The sequence below is a fragment of the Neophocaena asiaeorientalis genome, unplaced genomic scaffold (genome assembly GCF_003031525.2).
Source record: "Neophocaena asiaeorientalis asiaeorientalis breed wild unplaced genomic scaffold, Neophocaena_asiaeorientalis_V1.1 scaffold345, whole genome shotgun sequence".
Classification (NCBI taxonomy): Eukaryota; Metazoa; Chordata; class Mammalia; order Artiodactyla; family Phocoenidae; genus Neophocaena; species Neophocaena asiaeorientalis.
Genome location: NW_020175181.1, coordinates 1965356 through 1984723, shown reverse-complemented (window position 1 = coordinate 1984723; position 19368 = coordinate 1965356). Strand labels below are relative to the sequence as shown.

Here is a 19368-nt window from a genome sequence, read left to right as displayed (position 1 = left end):
GTGGCCTCCCCCGCCTCAGAGGACAGGCTCCAGACGCGCAGGCTCAGCGGCCATGGCTCACGGGCCCAGCCGCTCCGCGGCATGTGGGATCCTCCCGGAGCGGGGCACGAACCCGCGTCCCCTGCATCGGCAGGCGGACTCTCAACCACTGCGCCACCAGGGAAGCCCTGATATGCCTTTTAACGTACTAAATTTGAAAGAGCTTTACCTAAAATGATAAAAACCCAATAATTAAAAACCCCGAATTCACGATATTCCTTTGTCTTTCCCTTGGTTGTAAAAGAAGTATGTACGTGTTATTTTGTGCTTTTCTTTTTATTATAACACCAATAATCCACTTTGCCTTTTTTTTTGAGATGAAATTCACTTAACATAAAATTCACCATCTAAAGGGTACATTTCAATGGTTTCTCATATACATTCACAGTGTTATTCAGCCATCACCATGACCTAAGTCCAGGACACTTTCATCACCCCAGAAAGCAACCCCATACCTGTTAATACTTATTCCCAATCCTCCTCACCCCCATTCCCTGGCTATCACTAATTTATTTTCTTCTGTCTGTAGAGATTGGCCTACTCTGGACATTTCATATAAATGGAATTATACGATATAAAAAAAGCAACGTAATATGTCTTTATTTCCTTCCATCAATTTAATTCAACAAAAGCTTACTGAGGGCTTATTGAGGACTAGGCATTATGCTTGGTTCAGGAGTATACGGATGTGGTCCTTACCCACCAGGCACTTATAGTCCAGTAAAACAGATAAGAAAACAGATAATTTCATAACATGTAAGTATGAAGGAAGAGGTATGCACAGGATGCTGTAGGAGCACAGAGGAACAGCATTGTCTCTAGTGAGGGGAGGGAGGAGTAGGCTGGAAGGAAGCAATGAAACTTAAGGTGAATCTTGAAGACTGACAGGGAGTTAGCCAGGCATCAACAAAGGAACAGAAGCTTTAAAAGTACAGCCTGAAGTGGTTGAGGATTTATGAATAATCCTGTACTCCTGGGAGATCAAGTGTGTGTGTGTGTGTGTGTGTGTGTGTGTGTGTGTGTTGGGAGGAGGGGTCAGGGGTCAGAAAGAAAGAATAAGGACAAGAGTAACTCAAAGCAATCAAAGGAGGAGGAAGTTTCAAGGAAATAACAGTAGGCAATGTAAGCTGATGAAAAATCAAATAAGACTGAAAGTGCCCATTTGATTTACCAAGTAAGTGGAGGAGCCTGGAAGTAGCCATTTCAGTGGAGCTGGTGGGCTTGGAAACCAGACTGGAGAGGGTTGAACCATGAGTGGAGGTTTGGAAGTAAGGGACAGCTTGACTAAGCCTTGTGATGAGGAGTTCTACTGATTTAATTTCTTTTGTCATTCTTTTTCTGAGTATCTTAAAATAATTCAAGCATCATTCAGTGGTTTCCAAATCTCTTCCTAATGAAATTTACTGTCTTGTCTTTTAGCAGCTAATCTGAAGCGGTAGATTGTTTGCAAAGAGGGTCGCAATAACTCCTCCCATCCTTCTGCGCAGGCCCCAGGACCAGGTAACTTTGCCGTTCCATCCATTAAGAGGTGGAATCTACTTCCCTTACAGTGAATATGGGTTGGCCTTGTGATTTGCTTTGTCCGGTACAATGAGACAGAAGTAACACTGTGTGACATCTGAGCCTCAGCCTTGAAAATCTTGTAGCTTCTACTTCTAACCTCTTGGAATAATAAGTCCAGCAAGACCAGCAGAACTGCCCAGCTAAGCCCAGCCTAAACTGCTCACCCACAGAATTATCAGTAAATAAAATGGTTGTTATTATAGGCTACTAAGTTTTGAGCAATTTGTTATGTGGCAATAAATCACTTTGGCATCTGCTCAAATTTTTTCAATCAAAAAATTTTTTTAATTAAAAAATTTTTTTGGCTGGGCTGTGCGGCTTGTGGGATCTTAGTTCCCCGACCAGGGATTGAACCCGGGCCCTCGGCAGTGAAAGCACAGAGTCCTAACCACTGGACGGCCAGGGAATTTCCCTGCTCAATTTTTTTTTTTTTTCCTCAATTTTTTAAAGTGTGTTTTCTTGCAGCTTATGCCTACCAATACAACATTTCCTTATGAAAGGCTACGTGTCATTAGTATACTCAGAGTTTTTTCTGCACTCCATCAAAATACAAAGTCAATTCCTACGAAATCTCAAAGTCTTTACTTAATTTTCTTTTGATTCCAACCATTTGTTTCCTGTCTTCAAGTCAATTCTCTGTCCGAGACTTTAAAAGCGAATTTTTAAAAAGGAGAGGAGGGGTGAGAGAAGGAAGGAAGAAAGGGGGCATCTGTGAAGAGCCAGGGCTTTGGATAAGACCAGCCATTCACAGAGTGTAGTAATATACTCCTTGCCTGGGGTCCATGTTTTATCCAACTTTGTATCTCCAAGGTATGTCATGGTATCTGGATTTTGTGCACAGCTAATGTTCAACAAGGACACATGAAGAGATAATGAAGTTGCTATTTTTATACATTGTTTCATATTTGTAAGTCTTGTTCCCTAACTTCTGCTAGAGTTCTAGTCAAGCAGGCTGCACAGCCTTGGGTATATCACGAAAGATTTCAAAGCTTTACGGTAGTAGATATCTATGTTGGCAACTATTACCTCAATCCCTGCCCCAGGTTTTTGAGGATTCTTACAGGAAAATGGATCACAGCAAACTTTCCTACTCGCTTGCTTCTCTTAGGGTTTTTTGTTTGTTTGTTTTGTTTTGTTTTTGCTAGTATCTTTCTCTTCCACCCAAACTAAGTAACCATCCATCTCAACTCCAATTATCTCAAAGTTTCATGAAGACAAAAATGATCCCTACCCAAAAATGGAGTCCCTTGCTTGGCTGTATGTTCAAATTGAAGAAAGAAAGATAGAAAGAAAGAGAGAAAGAAAAAAAAAAAAGAATAGTGGTTACATTTGGTTATATTTACAGGCCTGACCTTAGATGAGGCAAACAGGAATAAGGAGAGAGGCATGACAGGGGTGAAACCATTATGGCTGCCCATCTGAATGATTACTACTTGGTTTACCTAGAGTTCTGCTTCCATTTTATTTTATTTTTAAAAAATATTTATTTATTTCTTACTTTCATTTTAGTGTAGCAATAATGGGAAGGAGGATGTGTGTGTAGGAGAGGTATCAATTGTCTCTCTACTCAGAAAATACAGATGTTGGGTCACTATCAGAACTTCAGAGAATGCTGACTATAAGACTCTGCCCACTGTAAAACTTTGCTGAGATCAGTTTTTTAAAATAATTCTCCTTTTATTTAATAGTCATGCTCATGAATAATGGATTTACAAGAGAAATAATCACTCATCTTCAAAACAAGAATGGCAAGTATATAGAGGGTCTGGATTTTATTCTCACCTCATATCACACTGGGCCTCCAGGTCCCCCTGAATCTTTACACTGCTTCTTTTGGTTTTGAATGACTATTGACACCACTGACTTGGTGGTGTTCAAAGGTTAAGAGCACAAAAATGGCCAGAGAACCATTGGAGAACCAATGGAGGTGGGTGGGATGATGAGTCATGGAATCATGGAGATAATACCCTCCTCCACTGACATGGGAAGTAGAAGGTACAGAGCAGCCCTACTTTATGCTGAAACTCAGTATACTGCACAGCCCTTTTCTGTGATAAAGCATTTGATTGTCCCACTCAAATACAGTACTCAGTACATTCTTACCTAGTAGGATTATTTTTGAAAAATGTAAAACACAGCAAAAACCGGGCAGACAAAACCCAACCTGAGAAGGTTTACGCTAGCCAGGGAATATCATTTTTAAGAAACAACGCCGATGTAGGGGACGCGGGTTCGTGCCCCGGTTAAAAAAAAAAAAAAAAAAAAAAAAAAAGAAACAACGAGCAACATAATGACTCTGTTCGGTTCTTTCCTAGTTCCACCTCCCCTCCAGACTTGATTAAAAACTAACCTGTGAATTTTCTTTTTTAAAACATCTTACCATGGTAACTCGTAGAAGCATGGTGCAGTGGAAAAGTTATTCAACTAGAAGTTTGATGACCTGTTCTCTTATTCCAGTTTTACCATAAACTTTTGGGCAAGTTTTCCCCAAAACTTGCCCAAATGTAATTCTTCTGTTGTTCTGTTCTGTACAATTAGAACAACCACCCAGCCACGGTGCAGGGTTGTTAGGATGATCTAGTGAGATGTCAAACTGCTTTGAGTTTATGAATATAAGGCTTTATCATTGTTTAAAAATAAAAACCCAATCAGTATCTTTTTACAAGCTTCCTTGGGAAGTCTTGACTATTTTTATGTCTTTAATAACTTATATTGGAGTTACTAACTGTATTAGTCCTTAACTAACTCCCAATTTTCTAGATATCTCCATTTATCTGACTCCGTCTTACTTCTGACTAAGTTAAACAGGAATTGTAGGAATTATACCATTTCCCCCACACCCCAACCCAGGTTATATTAGGAAATTGATAACATTGTTCTAGCACAAATATCTTTTATGATCATTATTCTGGAAGGCAAAAAGCCTGACCCTGAGTGTATGAGATAAAGAAGAGAGGAACTTCAGTGGATGAGGAGGCAGACCAAGGAAGCAAGCAATAGCAAACTGTGCTCAGTACTGTGGTGCAGAAGGAAGAGACAGCATGGGGTATAGAAGAAGGGACTGGCCAGGCCAATATGAAGTGGTCCCTGGCAGCTCTGGGCTGCCTTAGGGATAAATGCGCCCTCGAATGGAATTCAGGAAAGAGGAGATGGGAAGGTGATTCACTTGCAAAGGCAAACTTGTTTACTCGACAATTTTCTCTTCCTGGGTGAGAGTACCTGGTAAAACTCACCCAGGTCCAGAATTCATGGGGTTTTGGAAAAAATAATATCTTATATTTGTATGGGCTTAATTTAACAGGCTTATGCCATACCACTTCACGTGCTCTATGAAATAACTGTAAGGTAGGACAAGAATTATGATCACTTTACAGATCAATTGATTTCGTCTTAGAGAAGTTAAATGATATAGTTTAATTAAATTTCAGAGATAAATAGGATCTTAGAGATTTAGTCTAATGCCCACTCTTTAAAAAAGAGAACATGTTGTGTGACTTCCCTGATGGCACAGTGGTCAAGAATCCACCTGCCAATGCAGGGGACACGGGTTCCAGCCCTGGTCCGGGAAGATCCCACATGTCGCAGAGCAACTAAGCCCATGCACCACAACTACTGAGCCTGCACTCTAGAGCCCACAAGCCACAACCACTGAAGCCCGTGCGCCTAGAGCCCGTGCTCCGCAACAAGAGAAGCCACCACAATGAGAAGCCCGCGCACCGTGACAAAGAATAGCCCCCACTCACCACAACTAGAGAAAGCCCGCGCGCAACAACAAAGACCCAACGCAGCCAATAAATAAATAAATAAATACTCAATGTGATTTAAAAAAAAAGAGAGAAAGAACACATTTAGGTGAAGTAAGCTGTCTAGGATCACACAGCCAGTATGTAACAGATGTCAAAGTATAAACAAAGTTCTGTGTTATGTTTTAGTTTAGAAATTCTCAGACTGACTCATAATTGATTCAAACTTGTTACAATCTTCTGCAGAAGAGAGGCAGCAAATTGTAACTGCTTTCACAAAATTAAAAGCTGCTCTTTTTAAAACACTGCTTTTGAAGAAAATGTTAGAGAGGTAGGAAAAAATTTTACAAAATCAGAAGTGTCACTTTGAATTTGCTTCATCTGAAGTGATTAACAATAACTGCAGTTTATGAGCTACTATTAGGTGCATGTACTCAAGTCACATTTTATGGCTTTTCACAATTAACTAAATATCTTTTACAAGTATGAAGTTTATATGCCAGATCCGTAACCACAGGTCTTATATTAAAAATCATTTAGGGCTTCCCTGGTGGTGCAGTGGTTAAGAATTCGCCTGCCACTGCAGGCGACAGGGGTTTGAGCCCTGGTCTGGGAAGATCCCACATGCTGCATAGCAACTAAGCCTGGGCGCCACAACTACTGAGCCTGCGCTCTAGAGCTCGTGCGCCACAACTACTGAGCCTGCGCTCTAGAGCCCGCATGCCTAGAGCTTGTGTTCCGCGAGAGGCCACCACGATGAGAGGCCCGCGCACTGCAATGAAGAGTACCCCCCGCTCCCCACATCTAGAGGACGCCTGTGTGCAGCAACGAAGACCCAACGCAGCCAAAAATAAAATAAAGTGGATTTCTATAAAAAAATTAAAAATCATACAAGTATTTTTTCTCTCCATATCGATTAAAAGAAACACATAATAGAGGAAATCTATAGTGTATTACTTGGGAGAATAGCTTCAGTCTGATTAACAGATTTGTCTAAAATTCCAATTCAGTTTTCTTATTAATACACAGAGAGGATTTAAATACAGTACCTGCACAAAGAAAATACTTTTATAAGGAGGTGGCTTCATAGTTTTCCTTTCATTAGAGCCAACTTCCTTCTTAAAGGGAGGTTCACATTTCCAATGTCCTTTTCAAAGCTGGGCACCTCACAGTGTATCAGAGATCTTTGCTCACTCATTCAACAGAATGTGTTGACCATGTACCATTTGCAAGCTGCTAAGCTATGGGACATGGGGAAAATTAGGTTGTATAAGATACAAATCCTCCCCTTAGAGCAAGTGAGGGAAAATAATACCCAAATTTATTGCTCATCTACCATGCCCCAAGTATGATGATAGATGTTTTATATCTATTACCTCGTAAGAATCTTTATTTATTTATTTATTTTTGGCTGTGTTGGGTCTTCGTTGCTGCACGGGTTTTCTCTAGTTGCAGCGAGTGGGGGCTGCTCTTTGTTGTGGTGTGCGGGCTTCTCATGGCGGTGGCTTCTCTTGTTGCGGAGCATGAGCTCTAGGTGCGTGGGCTTCAGTAGTTGTGGCACGTGGGCTCAGTAGTTGTGGCTCTCAGGCTCTAGAGTGCAGGCTCAGTAGTTGTGGTGCACGGGCTTAGTTGCTCCGTGGCATGTGGGATCTTCCCGGACCAGGGCTCGAACCCGTGTCCCCTGCATTGGCAGGTGGATTCTTAACCACTGCGCCACCAGGGAAGTCCCTATCTCGTGAGAATCTTAAAGTTTAGAAGGTAAGACATATGCAGAAACAATATACTTGACATATATTGAGTCCTCAATTAGTATTTGTTGAATGAATGAATGCAAAGAACATAAGAGATCTCAAAATAATTGCCCTTGTTTCAGAGTCCCAGAGAGATTGAGAGGCTCCCTTATGTGGTGGCTTTCCATACCAGAGACCAAGTTTGGGTTGACCATTTCCGAGCTGTGTAATTAAGTGATCCTGGTCAGGTTAGGTAGTCTGAATTTTGATTTCCTAATCTGCAAAGTGGGTAAAATGCCTTCCGTTTCTCACCGTGTTGTTACAGGGGTTGGTGATAAGCTATGTAAATTTCCCCACCTATAAGGCGATCAATAAACGGTAGCAACTATTACCATTATTCAATTTTATTATTAGTCTGATACACACTAGCCATAGATCTAGTGTTCTTTCCATAATTGTCTCCAGTTATGTAAACGCACTTCTTGCAAACGCATTTAAGGACCCCTAGAGACTCAGGGATCAGTGTTTTTATCTGGTCGGGAGACACTGAAAATCTTCATTTGGAACAGAGCAATAAATAGAGCGGAGTGTGCCCAAGGTTCACAAACAACGCTGTCCCTAGGGGCTTGTCTCCAAAGCTCTTTCACGCCCCTTTACCGACTGCAAAAAGCCTCTCACTGGCTTCTCTACAGCAAATTACGTTCACTCAGCTACTGCGTGCAGCGCACTGTGCCAGGAGCTGTAAGCGGGCTGGGCACAGACGCTTTGTCTGCTTTTACTTCACGGCTTGGGGGAACTAAGCCCTCTTTCCTGAGGTACTGCTGAACTGATTCGCACGCAATCACCCTACCCCACCCCCCAAGACTAAAAAGGTAACCCCAAATCTCTACCCAGGCACAGATGCCACATCACAGCCAGCACACCCCAAAGACGAAGAGCAAGGCCTCCTGGGAAACTGATCTTTCACCTCCCCTCTTGCCTTACCTCAACTCACCAATTTTGACGCTAGCTAATAAAGCGACGAGGAAGCCTAGAAGGCGGAACTTAGTGGCTCCCGATCTACGCTGATTGGACTGCGACTGCGCGAAGGGGGAGCCGCGTGAGCCTGCTAGCTACACCCCCTCGGTGGGCGGGGAGAAGTGGGGGCTGCGCTTGCGCTCTGGGAGGCGGCGGAAGTGGCTGGGGTGGTCACGCGTGCGCGGTGGGCGGAGCACGGCTTTTCCAGCTCCTTTGCCAGCCCAGGTCTTCCCAGTCTTGCCCAGCTGGTGTGGTGCTCGTGTTTCCCCATCTCGTCGTGGAGCGTCGCTGCCGAGTGGGCGCTAGTGTTCGCGTCGTCATGGCTGGTTACGAATACGTGAGCCCGGAGCAGCTGGCCGGCTTTGATAAGTACAAGGTAGCGCGGGCCCCGCGGACGCCACTCTCCCTGCTGGTCCCGGCCTCTCCTAGGCGCCTAAGGGGCCGGCGCGGTCCGTGTCACCTTGTGCCGCGTGGCTCCGGGCAGGCTGGCGGGAGTTTCTCCGTGGGTCCTGCCGAGTGCTGGGGCTTTGGGGTCGGGGAGCGTGGGAGCATCCTAGGCCCGCCGCTCCAACTCGGTACCCTCCCGGGGGATTGCCTTTTCCTTAGGAGACCGGTCGACGAGAGTGGAGCGAGAGAATTCCCTTCGCTTCTTCGTTATTATTATTATTTTTAGTCCCCTGAGAGGTGATGCAGTTCCCTTCTGTGGTGTCTTAATTGTCTTCATTTTAATGAAGAAGTTTCTACTCAGCTCTCTTGCGTTCAACTTCGGAGATGGAGAGAATCATTTGGCACATGAGGCCCGGGGAGGGAGAGTGACTGCTGGGGCCAAACTGCTGATGCGCTCGCTTCCACTCCCAGCAAAGAGGCGCCTGGGCGGCCAGTGAAGTACGTGTGCACAGGCAGGAACTGGAACTGTGTAGTGGAAAGAGCGCGGGCTTTGGAGTACATATAAACCCGATACCGAACCTGATACCAGAATCTAATTTCTTTATTTGGCTTTGGGCCAAATAATAGTCTCTACGATGCAGAATGATTATGGGAATTGGAGAAGCGCCTAGTACAGAATGGGCCTCCAGTAAATGCTGGTTGTTCACTTTCCTTCACGTACGGTTCTCCTCCACGACTCCCTTATCAGTGAATGACTCCACTATCCGTCCAGTCAGTTGCCCAAGCCCCACATCTGGGCAGTAACCTTTCGTCCTTGCTACCTGAGTCGCTTTCACTACTGAGTCCTCTACCCCACCCACCAGCCGGTGAATCACCGGGTCCTGTATGTTCTGTCATTTTTAGCCTAAGGTAGGAAGATGGTTCCATTACCACTCTCCCCAGATATACTTTAATCTTTTAATTTTAGAATGGTTCTAGAATATTTTAGAATAGATTTACAGAAAAATTGTGAAGATCGTGCATACAGAGTTCCCATATACTCCACACCCGGTTTTCCCTGTTATTAACATCTTATGGTACATTTGTCACAATTAATGAACCGATATTTACACATTATTATTAACGTATGCACATACTTTATTCAGATCTCCTTAGTTTTCACCTGACGTTCTTTCTCTGTTCTGGGATCTCATCCAGAGTACCACATCACATTTACTCATCATGTCTCAAGGCTCCTCTTGGCTATGACAATTTCTCAGACTTTTCTTGTTTTTGATAACCTTGACAGTTTTGAGGAGTTCTGGTCAGGTATTGTGTAGAATGTCCCTCAATTGGGATTTGTCTGATGTTTTTCTCATGATTAGACAAGGGTCATGGGGTTTGGGGGGGAAGACCACAGGGTTGAAGTGCCTTTCTCGTTGTGAGAAGAGTACATGTCATCATGCCATCGGCATGACGTATCACTGTTGATGTTGACTTTGATCACCTTGCTGAGGTAGTGTTTGTCAGGTTTCTCTTTGAAAGGAAGTCAGTATGCGCAGCCCTCACTTAAGGAGAGGAGAGTTATGGTGTGCCTCCTTGAGGGCAGAGTGTTGACATAATTTATTTGGATTTCTGCGTGGAAGATTTATCTTTTCTTCCCAATGTGTATTTATTCAATGATTTATTTATATCAGTATGAATTCATGGATATTTCTTTTACACTTTGGGTTATAATCCGATACTACTTGATATGGTTGCTTGCGCACCTCCACTTTTGCCCTTCCAGTTCTTTCTCTATGCTTCGTAGTGATCTTTTCAAAAAACGTACATCTGGTCACATCACTCCTTTGCTTAAAATCCTCCATTGTCTTCCCTTTGCTCTTGGAATGAAGTCCGAAAATCCAGAACATGATCTGCATGGCTCTGAATGACCTGGCCCTCGTCTGTCTGTGTCATCAGCTTCATGTCATGCCACTCACTGTCTACCCCTCCCAACATTAGCAGCCATCTCCCTCGTCCCCTTTTTTTCAGATCTTCAAGTAATGTTGTTACGTCTGCCAGGAATGTAGCTGCCCATTTATGTTCATCTTCACATCTTAAATATTCCTCAGAGAAGCATTCTCTAAGTATCTCATTTCCCTTAAGTGTGCTCTCACGGTACCCTCTGCTCCTTTATGGAATTAGTTCTTTAGGTGTCTCCCCGTTAGAATGCAGTACCCAAGTGGTTAGACTTGTCTTATGGATCGCCATGACCTGAGCACAGTGATTCTGTGCATAGGCATCCAGTAAACATCTGTGGAATGAATGGATAACTGAGAAGAGTCATAGTGGATCTTGTCAAACTGGAATTGGGATAACTGTAAGAGACCTTACAAGGTCACGTAGTACAGTTCCTCTGCTTTCAAGCAATGTGGTACCATACCAGTTTGAACTGAGGTGCTGACTTGTCTGAAAGTTTTAAGTCGAAATTTAACCCAGTGCAGGGCTTTCACTAAAGAAGGTTGTTAACCTAGATACCTCTTGTTTTCCCTTAAGCTCTACCACCTTTCTGTTACCTCTTCTGCACTGTAAATATTGACTTTTTATATAAATATAAAACTTTTTCTTCCTTACTAGGATCTGGCTTTCTAGTAGGTGCCAGTAGACAGCTGTTTCATTTGCAGCATTGTCTGTAATAGGGAATCTTCTTTTTTTTTTTTTATAAGCTGTCTTTCCTAGATTTGTATTTCCGACTAGATAGGTGTCCTAATTTACAGAAAATTTTAGTGTGATTTTTCCATTCCTATTTTTCCCTCTTCTGTTATCTGACTCACTTCCTGTGTCTGAGAGCAGATTTCCTATCATCTTGGAAAACAAAGGTCAATTTAGCCAGCATCCAATGTTCACTAAAACGTAGTTTATTGAGGCTTCCTTTAAAAAACTGGGGGTGGGGGTGTGTGGCACAAATTTATAACCTAAACGTCTTCTAGTAGAAGGTTCTTTACTCAGTACTGCGTTCATATTAAAAAAATATGAATCCAAAGGTCCAAAGGAAAAAAGTCTGTGTGGTCAGTTTAACTGGAACATGAATTGCACCTAGAGACCTTTGCTTCCTGAAGATCACCCATTCCCATTATGTGGGCTTCGACAGTGAGTGCTTTGTAAATGCTGATCGCATTAAAACAGCTTTGGAAGATCATCCCATAAATGGGTAAAGACCCAAAACACTCAAAAGAGATTTTTATTCCCTGATGTGACCCTGTGTATTAAAACAAAGAGTTGTAGAGAAAAATTGGTACTATAAAAGCAGCTGGTGGAAAAATTACTTTTGAACCAGTTTAATTTCTTTATCTTCCCTAGAGGTACATCTGAGGAGCTACAGTTGGAAACCTGGCGGTTATTCAGAATAACTCCTGAAAGGAGCGGACACATACAGTAGTAATTAGGTTTCTGTAGTAGGAAACTGTTAAGACAATTGATTTTGAGTATAGAAGAAAGCATGGGATGGATTCTGTGTTATATGCTCTCTAAACACTTGTGTTCTTCATTGTGTTACCCCAGCCTCATCAAACAGTTGAATAATTAGTTGAGTGTCTGCCCTCTCTGTTAGGATATGAGCTCTGGGAGGGCACATCCTACAGCTCTCTTGTTCAGTGTGACCAAGGTCTGGCACATGAACAGAGTAGGCATTTGACAAATATTTGTTGAAGGAATGCAAGTGTAAAAGAATAAAAACCATTTTGGAAGTATGGTAAAATGGAGCTGTGCATCTCCTGGGAATTGGAAGGATACTTCTGTATTTTGAATGTGAAGATGTAGAAAGTTTAACCACCATTGTTCTCTGTTGCTTATTAATGTACCTTCAGACGGTTATGTTGAGGGATTTCACTCTCATGAGGCTTATCATTCCTTCTCTCTTCTTACCCTATCTTTAGTTGAAGGATTTCCCCACTTATCTAAGGGTGAAACTTCTATTGTGGTATACCTAATCTGACCTGAGGAAGGCTTAGCTTTAATTGATAGTGTAACAGCTAGTTTCAAATTGTATCGTATCATTTTGCTTCGGAGAGGAAGTGTTCTGTGCAATATTATGTTGGTTTCAGGAACATAATTTTATGATGAATTGGTTTCTGCTATTATGGTAGTTAATTAACTTGACTGTCAACAATAGCCTGATTACAGGAATTGTGATAATTGTGAATTTAGGTGGGAAGGAGAGGCAGCATACATCTTGAAGGTAACGCTAAAGAACTGGAATCTGGCCTGCACCCTTACTGGTTCATGCAGTTTGATTTTGTTTATTCAGTAAGCATTTATTCAGGGCCTGCTCTGGGTCAGACGTGGCACTGGGGCTGCAAAATTAAGCTGAGCTAGAATTCCTGACTTCAAGGAACTCAGTTTGGTGGCATATGGGCAAGGAAATAAACAGATATAAATAATTAATAAATACAATTAGGTAAGTGTTGGGTGCTGTGGGAGGGAAGGAAGCAGCTCCAGGGAGTACGGGTTAAAGCTGAGAAAGGCTTCAGAGAGGGGATGGAGGGGAAGGCAGAGCTCAGTCTAGAGGATGAAGCTGAGTAGGCCCCAGTTCTTACCAGGTGAAGAGGGGAGAAAAGGCATCCCAGAACTGGAGAGCAGTGGGGTGAGTGCACAGGGGTTGAGGCCTGAGAGTATTTTCTGGGAACCGTAAGATGTTAGGTGTTGGGACTTAGTGGTGGAGTGTCCAGAGAAGAGACTGGAGAGGGAGGTGGGGCCCCCTCAGAGGGGGATGATTTGATGTAAAGGATTTCTGGATTTTACCCTGTAGATCATTGTTTCTGTGGTCCAAGGACTATTGGCTTTAGAATCACCTGGGGAAAGTGTTTAGCCAATTTCTAGGTCCATTTTGGGAGGTTCAGATCGGGTAGGTTGCTGTGATATTCATGTTAGACACATACCTCAGGTGGTTCTTAGGTACATGGTAATGCTATAGGTTTGGGGAGCCACTTACAAATTTTAAACAGGATCAGATTTTAATTTTAGGAAGCTCACCCTGGCAACTAGAAAATGAATGGAGAGCAGGGGAGGTAGGGGTGATCTGGAGACCTTTTAGGATCCTCCCAGATAAAATTGGGTCAGAAATGAGGAAGGCTTGAATCAAAGCAGTGGGGATAGAAGGGTAGATGGGAATCTAAAGGAGGTCAGAACTGGTTAACCTGCCCACTGAATTTGGCCAGCAGATATATTTAATTTGGCTCACACCTACTTTGTTTCAAAAATTAGTATCTTCCCCATAAAAGCCCAGATTTCTGGATTCTCTTGAAAAACTAAAATAGTGGATAACATAGGCCCTGAACTTCTTCCTGACAAGAATCTCCTGAAGCTGAATAGTGCTTGCCCTCTTCAAAAAGGGTATTTGTGAGATATGGGGATATATGTATACGTATAGCTGATTCACTTTGTTATACAGCAGAAGCTAACACACCATTGTAAAGCAATTATACTCCAATAAAGATGTTAAAAAACAACAACAGGGTATTTGCTCTCTAGTGTGCCATTTCCCTACCAGTCCCTGTGCTCCACGCAGGTCTGCTTTGTTCAGTTTACCTGCCTGATCCCTATGTACATTTTTTTCCCCCTATGTACATTTGATTGTGATGCTTGATTTAAGATTTTAAATTGACAGAACGCAGTAACTGACTAGCTGGAAGGGGTGAAGGTAAAAGATGCGGAGGAGTCTGGGATGACTCAGGTTCTAGTAGGATGATTGGGTGGAGTCACTGAGATAGGGGTTTTGTGAAGCATTAACTCATTGGTAATAATGGCACCCAGCATTTGTTGAGTCTAAGAGTTAATCCTCTTGATATTTCAGTGAGGAGGTATTTTATTAATATCTCATCAGTAACCTAACTCATACGGGATTGGTCCTTACAGAACAGAAGCAAAGTTATAATTTAAATGATGAATGATGCTGAATCTGGCAGAATAACAGCAATCTTTTGCACAGGGCACTTCTCTTGGACAGGACCATGGGGTAGACTTCTCTTGGAAGGTGTGGTTTTTGGACTTGGAATTAAAACAAAGAAAATTTCATGTTCTAGAGAAATATCATTTGTGGATGAAATGTCCCCCATTAGAGGACTGTTTCTGTAATGATTTCAAAGACTAGAACACTTTTCCTCCAGAGTCACAGGGGAAACATGAGAAATTCCTGATCTTTTGATTTTCACTTGTTATGACTGCAGGCCGACTACGATATAATGTGTTAATTATGGCATTAGCTTGATATGTTACAGTTAAGCATAACTTATCTTTAGCTGTGCCTTGGTCTCCTTGAGTAGATGTGGGAAACTGGCCTCTCCCACTTGTAAGTACGTTAGTAAGGCTTGAAAAGTATTTTAGTTGTCTTAGATATAGATTTACAAATGTCTCATAGAAAGAATTATTTTTGCAGTTGGCAGAGACAGGAATCTTTCAGAAGAAGTGAGAGAAAAATGGATGGGAAACTTCTGCAGAGTGAGAGAGAGAGAGATTGTTAGGTAGAAGGTTACTCCATTTCTAGGTGCTATTTGGAAGAAACGAATTGGTTCTTAAACTACTTTCTGAAACATCAGTTCACTGCTGATGGCTTGCTTTTGTAACTGCTGAAATGCTTAAATGTCAAGAACTTCTCTGCTGAATGAGAATTTGCCCGGCACATAAGGGAGAGAGGGGAAAGATGTTTCAGTCAGAGTCTGATGGGAACCAAGGCACAGAGCCTGGGCGGATCATGCTAAATTAGAGGCACAAGGAAGTGGAAGGTGTGTGAGGCACCAGGCCGAGCCTAATGAGCTCAGTGAGGGGAGGTTGCAATGGCAAGAGCAACGTCATTGTAAATACCCAATAGTGATAATGATAATGATGGCAAACGTTTATATAGCACTTACTATATGCCAGGCGTTCTTTAAGGGCTTTACATATATTGTCTCATTTAATATTCACAAGGGGCTTCCCTGGTGGCGCAGTGGCTGAGAGTCCGCCTGCCGATGCAGGGGACACGGGTTCGTGCCCCGGTCCGGGAAGATCCCACATGCCGCGGAGCGGCTGGGCCCCGTGAGCCATGGCCGCTGAGCCTGCGCGTCCAGAGCCTGTGCTCCGCAACGGGAGAGGCCACAACAGTGAGAGGCCCGCGTACCAAAACAAACAAAAAAAAAAAAACAAAAAAAAAAAACAAATATTCACAAGTGCTTTGTGAGGTAGAGGTACTATTATTTACCCCATTTTACTGAGACACAGTGTTTAAGTAACTTGCTCAAGGTCCCACAGCTGAGATTTGAACCCAGGCATTCTGTGTCCGGAGTCCATGTTCTTCATGCTATGTTGCCTCTCAATTCTAAGAATGACGTATAAACTCTGCTTTGTAGTTACTGGGTGTTTTGTGCAAAAGATATAAACATTAGAATAAAGACCTTCAGTGACGTGCTTAATTGGGTTTGTGTCTAATGTTTACAGATGGGGAAAATGTACAGTGAAAAAGGAAGAACTGACTTTGTTTTCTCTTCCCCCAGTTTTAAATTATTCGTAGGGACAAGTGGGCTTGTATTTGCTAGTCTTATATTTAGTTGACTATTAAGAACATTTCATTCACTATTAGCTCTGATTGCGGTAAATGGCTTTTGATTAACTAATTAGCTTTGGGACTGATACTGAGTTAAATAGAACCCGCATCCGAGCTTTGCAGTCTTGAGCATAACTTAGTCTCTCTAACCGGGTTTCCTCATCTGTGAAATGGGGTAGCACCTGCCTCATAGGATCATTGTCAAAATTGAATGTGTTAATATTTGTAAAGTGCCTGGCACTTAGTGCTGTGTTAGTGTTAAGTAAATAAAAAATAAAACTTGACATTTGTGCTTCTCTGCTTGTGAACGTTTAACTGTCATATAACATATACACACATACTCACACCCAAAGACGTTATACCAAGAGAAAGGATGTTTCAGCAAAGGAAGAGTAAGTAAATTTTTTCAAATACCACTTTCCTATTCATGAATCTGCAATACCTCCCACATATTTATCATGTGTTTGATGTCGAGATTCCTCAGCAAGGATTTCAAGTCCCTTCACTAAACGACCCCTCCTTTTGTCTTATCTTCTCATCTCTTGTTAGTTTATTATATGTTGTTTAAGTCTAGCAAGCAAACGTTTGTCATCAGGACATGCTTGTTCTTGTCTTACTGCTCTGTTCTTCTCCAGTCGTCTCTCACCACCTTCTCTCCTCTGATTCGTTAGCAGATATAAATGACAGTATTCACGGAAGTGGGATCTCATTGTCCACTGAGTCATGTCCTCTGTGGGTGTAGTTCTTAAAGTCTTGTATTGATTAAAAAGTACTTTAAGAAACTTTCAGTTTCTGTCTTAGGGTTAATATAATGCCCCCCCCTTTTTTCATTTTCAGTTCGATTTGGTGTTTTTCTTTCTTGGTAGATTATTACAAGCACAGTGCCTTGCATTTAGTGAGTACCTGCTGAATTTCATTATACCTGGTCTCTTGCTCGCAGTGCAGTAGTTGAAGTTGCCATCAGGAGGTTTAGGTGTTGACCACTAAGCTGGTGGTGTGGCTTTTCCTTCAGCTGAGGAGTTTGCAGGAGTGTCATTCACATTTGTTTTCACCAGAGCAGTGGCCCTCAGACTTGAGGGTGCCTCAGAATCAACTGGGGCGTTTGTTAAAAGACAGATTGCTGGGCCCTACCCCCAGGCTGTCTGATTCTGTGTATTTAGGGTAGGGCCCAAGAATTTGCACTCAGTTTGGCAACTACATTTTGAGAAGCACCTCATCAGAGAAATATTCCATTATATTGAAGAGCAGTTAATAAAACCAAGAAACGAATGTAAAGGAGTAAGAAGCTATATTACCGTAATGTTCATATATTAACCCTCAAGTATCAGGTAGTCTTGATTTTGTGGATAGGAGCCTCGAGGTATCTCTTACTAGAAAAGAGGATGTTGCAGTGCTTTCAGTATTGGATATTAGTTTTCTATCGCTGGATAACAAATTACCACAGACTTGGTGCATAAAACAACACACATTTATTGTCTCAGTTTCTGTGAGTCAGGGCACCAGTTACCTGGCTCCTCTGCTTGAGGTCTCGCCAGCCTGCAGTGAAGGTGTCAGCTGGGCTGTGCTCCCATCTGGAGTTTGGGGTCCTCCTCCAGGCTCACGTGGTTGTTGGCAGAATTCAGTTCTTTCCAGCTGTAGGGCTGAGGCTCTCGGCTCCTAGTAGTTGCCCACTTTTCTGGCCACATGGCCTTCACCATAGGCGGTTCATAACATTGCTGTTTGCTTCTTCAAGGTCAATGGGAGACTCTTCTCCAAACTGTTAAGATGGAGTCTTAGGTAATGAACTGTATCCTGGAAGGGACACCTCATCACCTTTGCCCTATAATGTTCTCTCAATCGAGGCAGTGACATCGATCACCTTCACTATATTCTGTTCGTTAGAAGCAAGTTACAGGTTCCACCCTCAGGGGAACGACTGAACCATCAATAGGAGGGGGTTGATTATAAAAGGGCTTGACTCTCTGTCCGCCACAAATTGGAAGACAGAAGAATGTGTATTGGAGGATACTGTGTTAATAGCAGTTTCAGTGTAGTGGATCTGGGTAGCTCATGATTGTACTTGAGCCAGGAGCGGGTAGTCTGGATTAAAGCAAAGTGATCCATTTCGCAGAAATGTTCCAAGATGATTCATAAAGGATTTACAGTTTAGACCTTCCTGCTTATTAGCTGTTAATCCCTGAATTTTATAGTTTCTTCATCTGTAAAATAGGGAGGAATAATCTACCTTATCTATTTTACAATATCGAATAAGAGAACAAATGTAATTGTACTTTGGAAACTGTAAAACATACACATGTAGACGTGGTGTTATTAGTAGGGGAGAGTAAGAGCAGCTTCCCCTTGTGAAGTGAAAAGTTGCTGTAGACTAGTTCCCGGGGGAAAAGAGTTCCTCTCATCACTGAGGGAGTCACTCTGTACTGCCATTAAACATGCAGAGTAGTTCATGCATTTATTCATTCATATGTGCAAACACTCAGATATGTTTACTGAACTCCTACTATGTGCCAGATGCAGAAAGGATCAGGTCGGGAAGCTTTCTCCGTTCTCTTAACTGCTTCTTTAAATACCAGTGCTCAGTGAGTCCCACGTTTGTATGTGAAGGTAGCTCTTCTGACTGCCTTGATATTTGTTGCGTAAATAACAATTTTTAATAATTGGGATCTTTTGTTTTATGTTTTTTGCTTAAGTGACTGGCCCAGAGACTTGGAATGCCATTGCTAAAGAACTCTGCTCCAGGAGTGGTAGAGCACATGTTGGCCACAATGGATCCTGCCCCTGTAAAGACTTAAGCCTAAACATGACTGAGTCATGAGACCTGTCAGCAAGGGACTGGCCTCCATACCATACCAGTACCACACCAGACACTGAGCTTCACTGTGCAGGGGGAGAGAAGAGAGCTGACATTTCTTTTCTCTCTCCTGAGTTCTTAAGAAAGGTTGATAATGTGTTTCTTTCATTATGTCTGCAAAGTTGGTATGAGCAATAAGTAACTTCATACTGTGAACCCAGTTGTGAACTAAAATTGGTTCTTTGTGACTATCCTGCCTTTCATTCCTAAAAACATGGATGATTTGGAACTCAAGAATTTGGGGAATCATTTGAAAAAGTCAGAAACATCATTTTGAGTTTGCTTACATCTGAAATGATTAACGGTAAGTGCTGTTTATAAACTATTATTAGCTTGTACTCAATCCATACTTTATGGATTTCCGTGGTTAACTAAAATATGTTTTATAAGTGTAAAGTTTATATTTCAAATGGGTAAAGACAGGCTTTGAATTAAAAATCATTTGATAGTTGGAGACTTACCCTCCTTACATTGATTAGAAGACAAAGCAAGGGAAACCTGCAT

At 42.4% G+C, this 19368-nt stretch overlaps 2 protein-coding genes across 4 annotated transcripts in view; one reads left to right on the top strand and one right to left on the bottom strand.

Moving 5' to 3' along the window:
* The window catches only part of ADGRF3 (adhesion G protein-coupled receptor F3), a 30560-nt gene extending 22197 nt beyond the window's left edge, over positions 1–8363 (bottom strand). The window contains 1 exon segment of the mRNA XM_024764460.1: positions 8232–8363. Within this exon segment, the coding sequence (XP_024620228.1) occupies positions 8232–8363 (132 nt within the window).
* Positions 8295–19368, top strand: part of SELENOI (selenoprotein I) — a 43891-nt gene continuing 32817 nt past the window's right edge. For all 3 annotated transcript variants that reach the window (XM_024764497.1, XM_024764495.1, XM_024764496.1), the window contains exon 1: positions 8295–8468. In XM_024764497.1, coding sequence (XP_024620265.1) covers positions 8412–8468 — 57 coding nt within the window. In that variant the 5' untranslated portion in view covers positions 8295–8411. The remainder of the gene's footprint in view (positions 8469–19368) is intronic.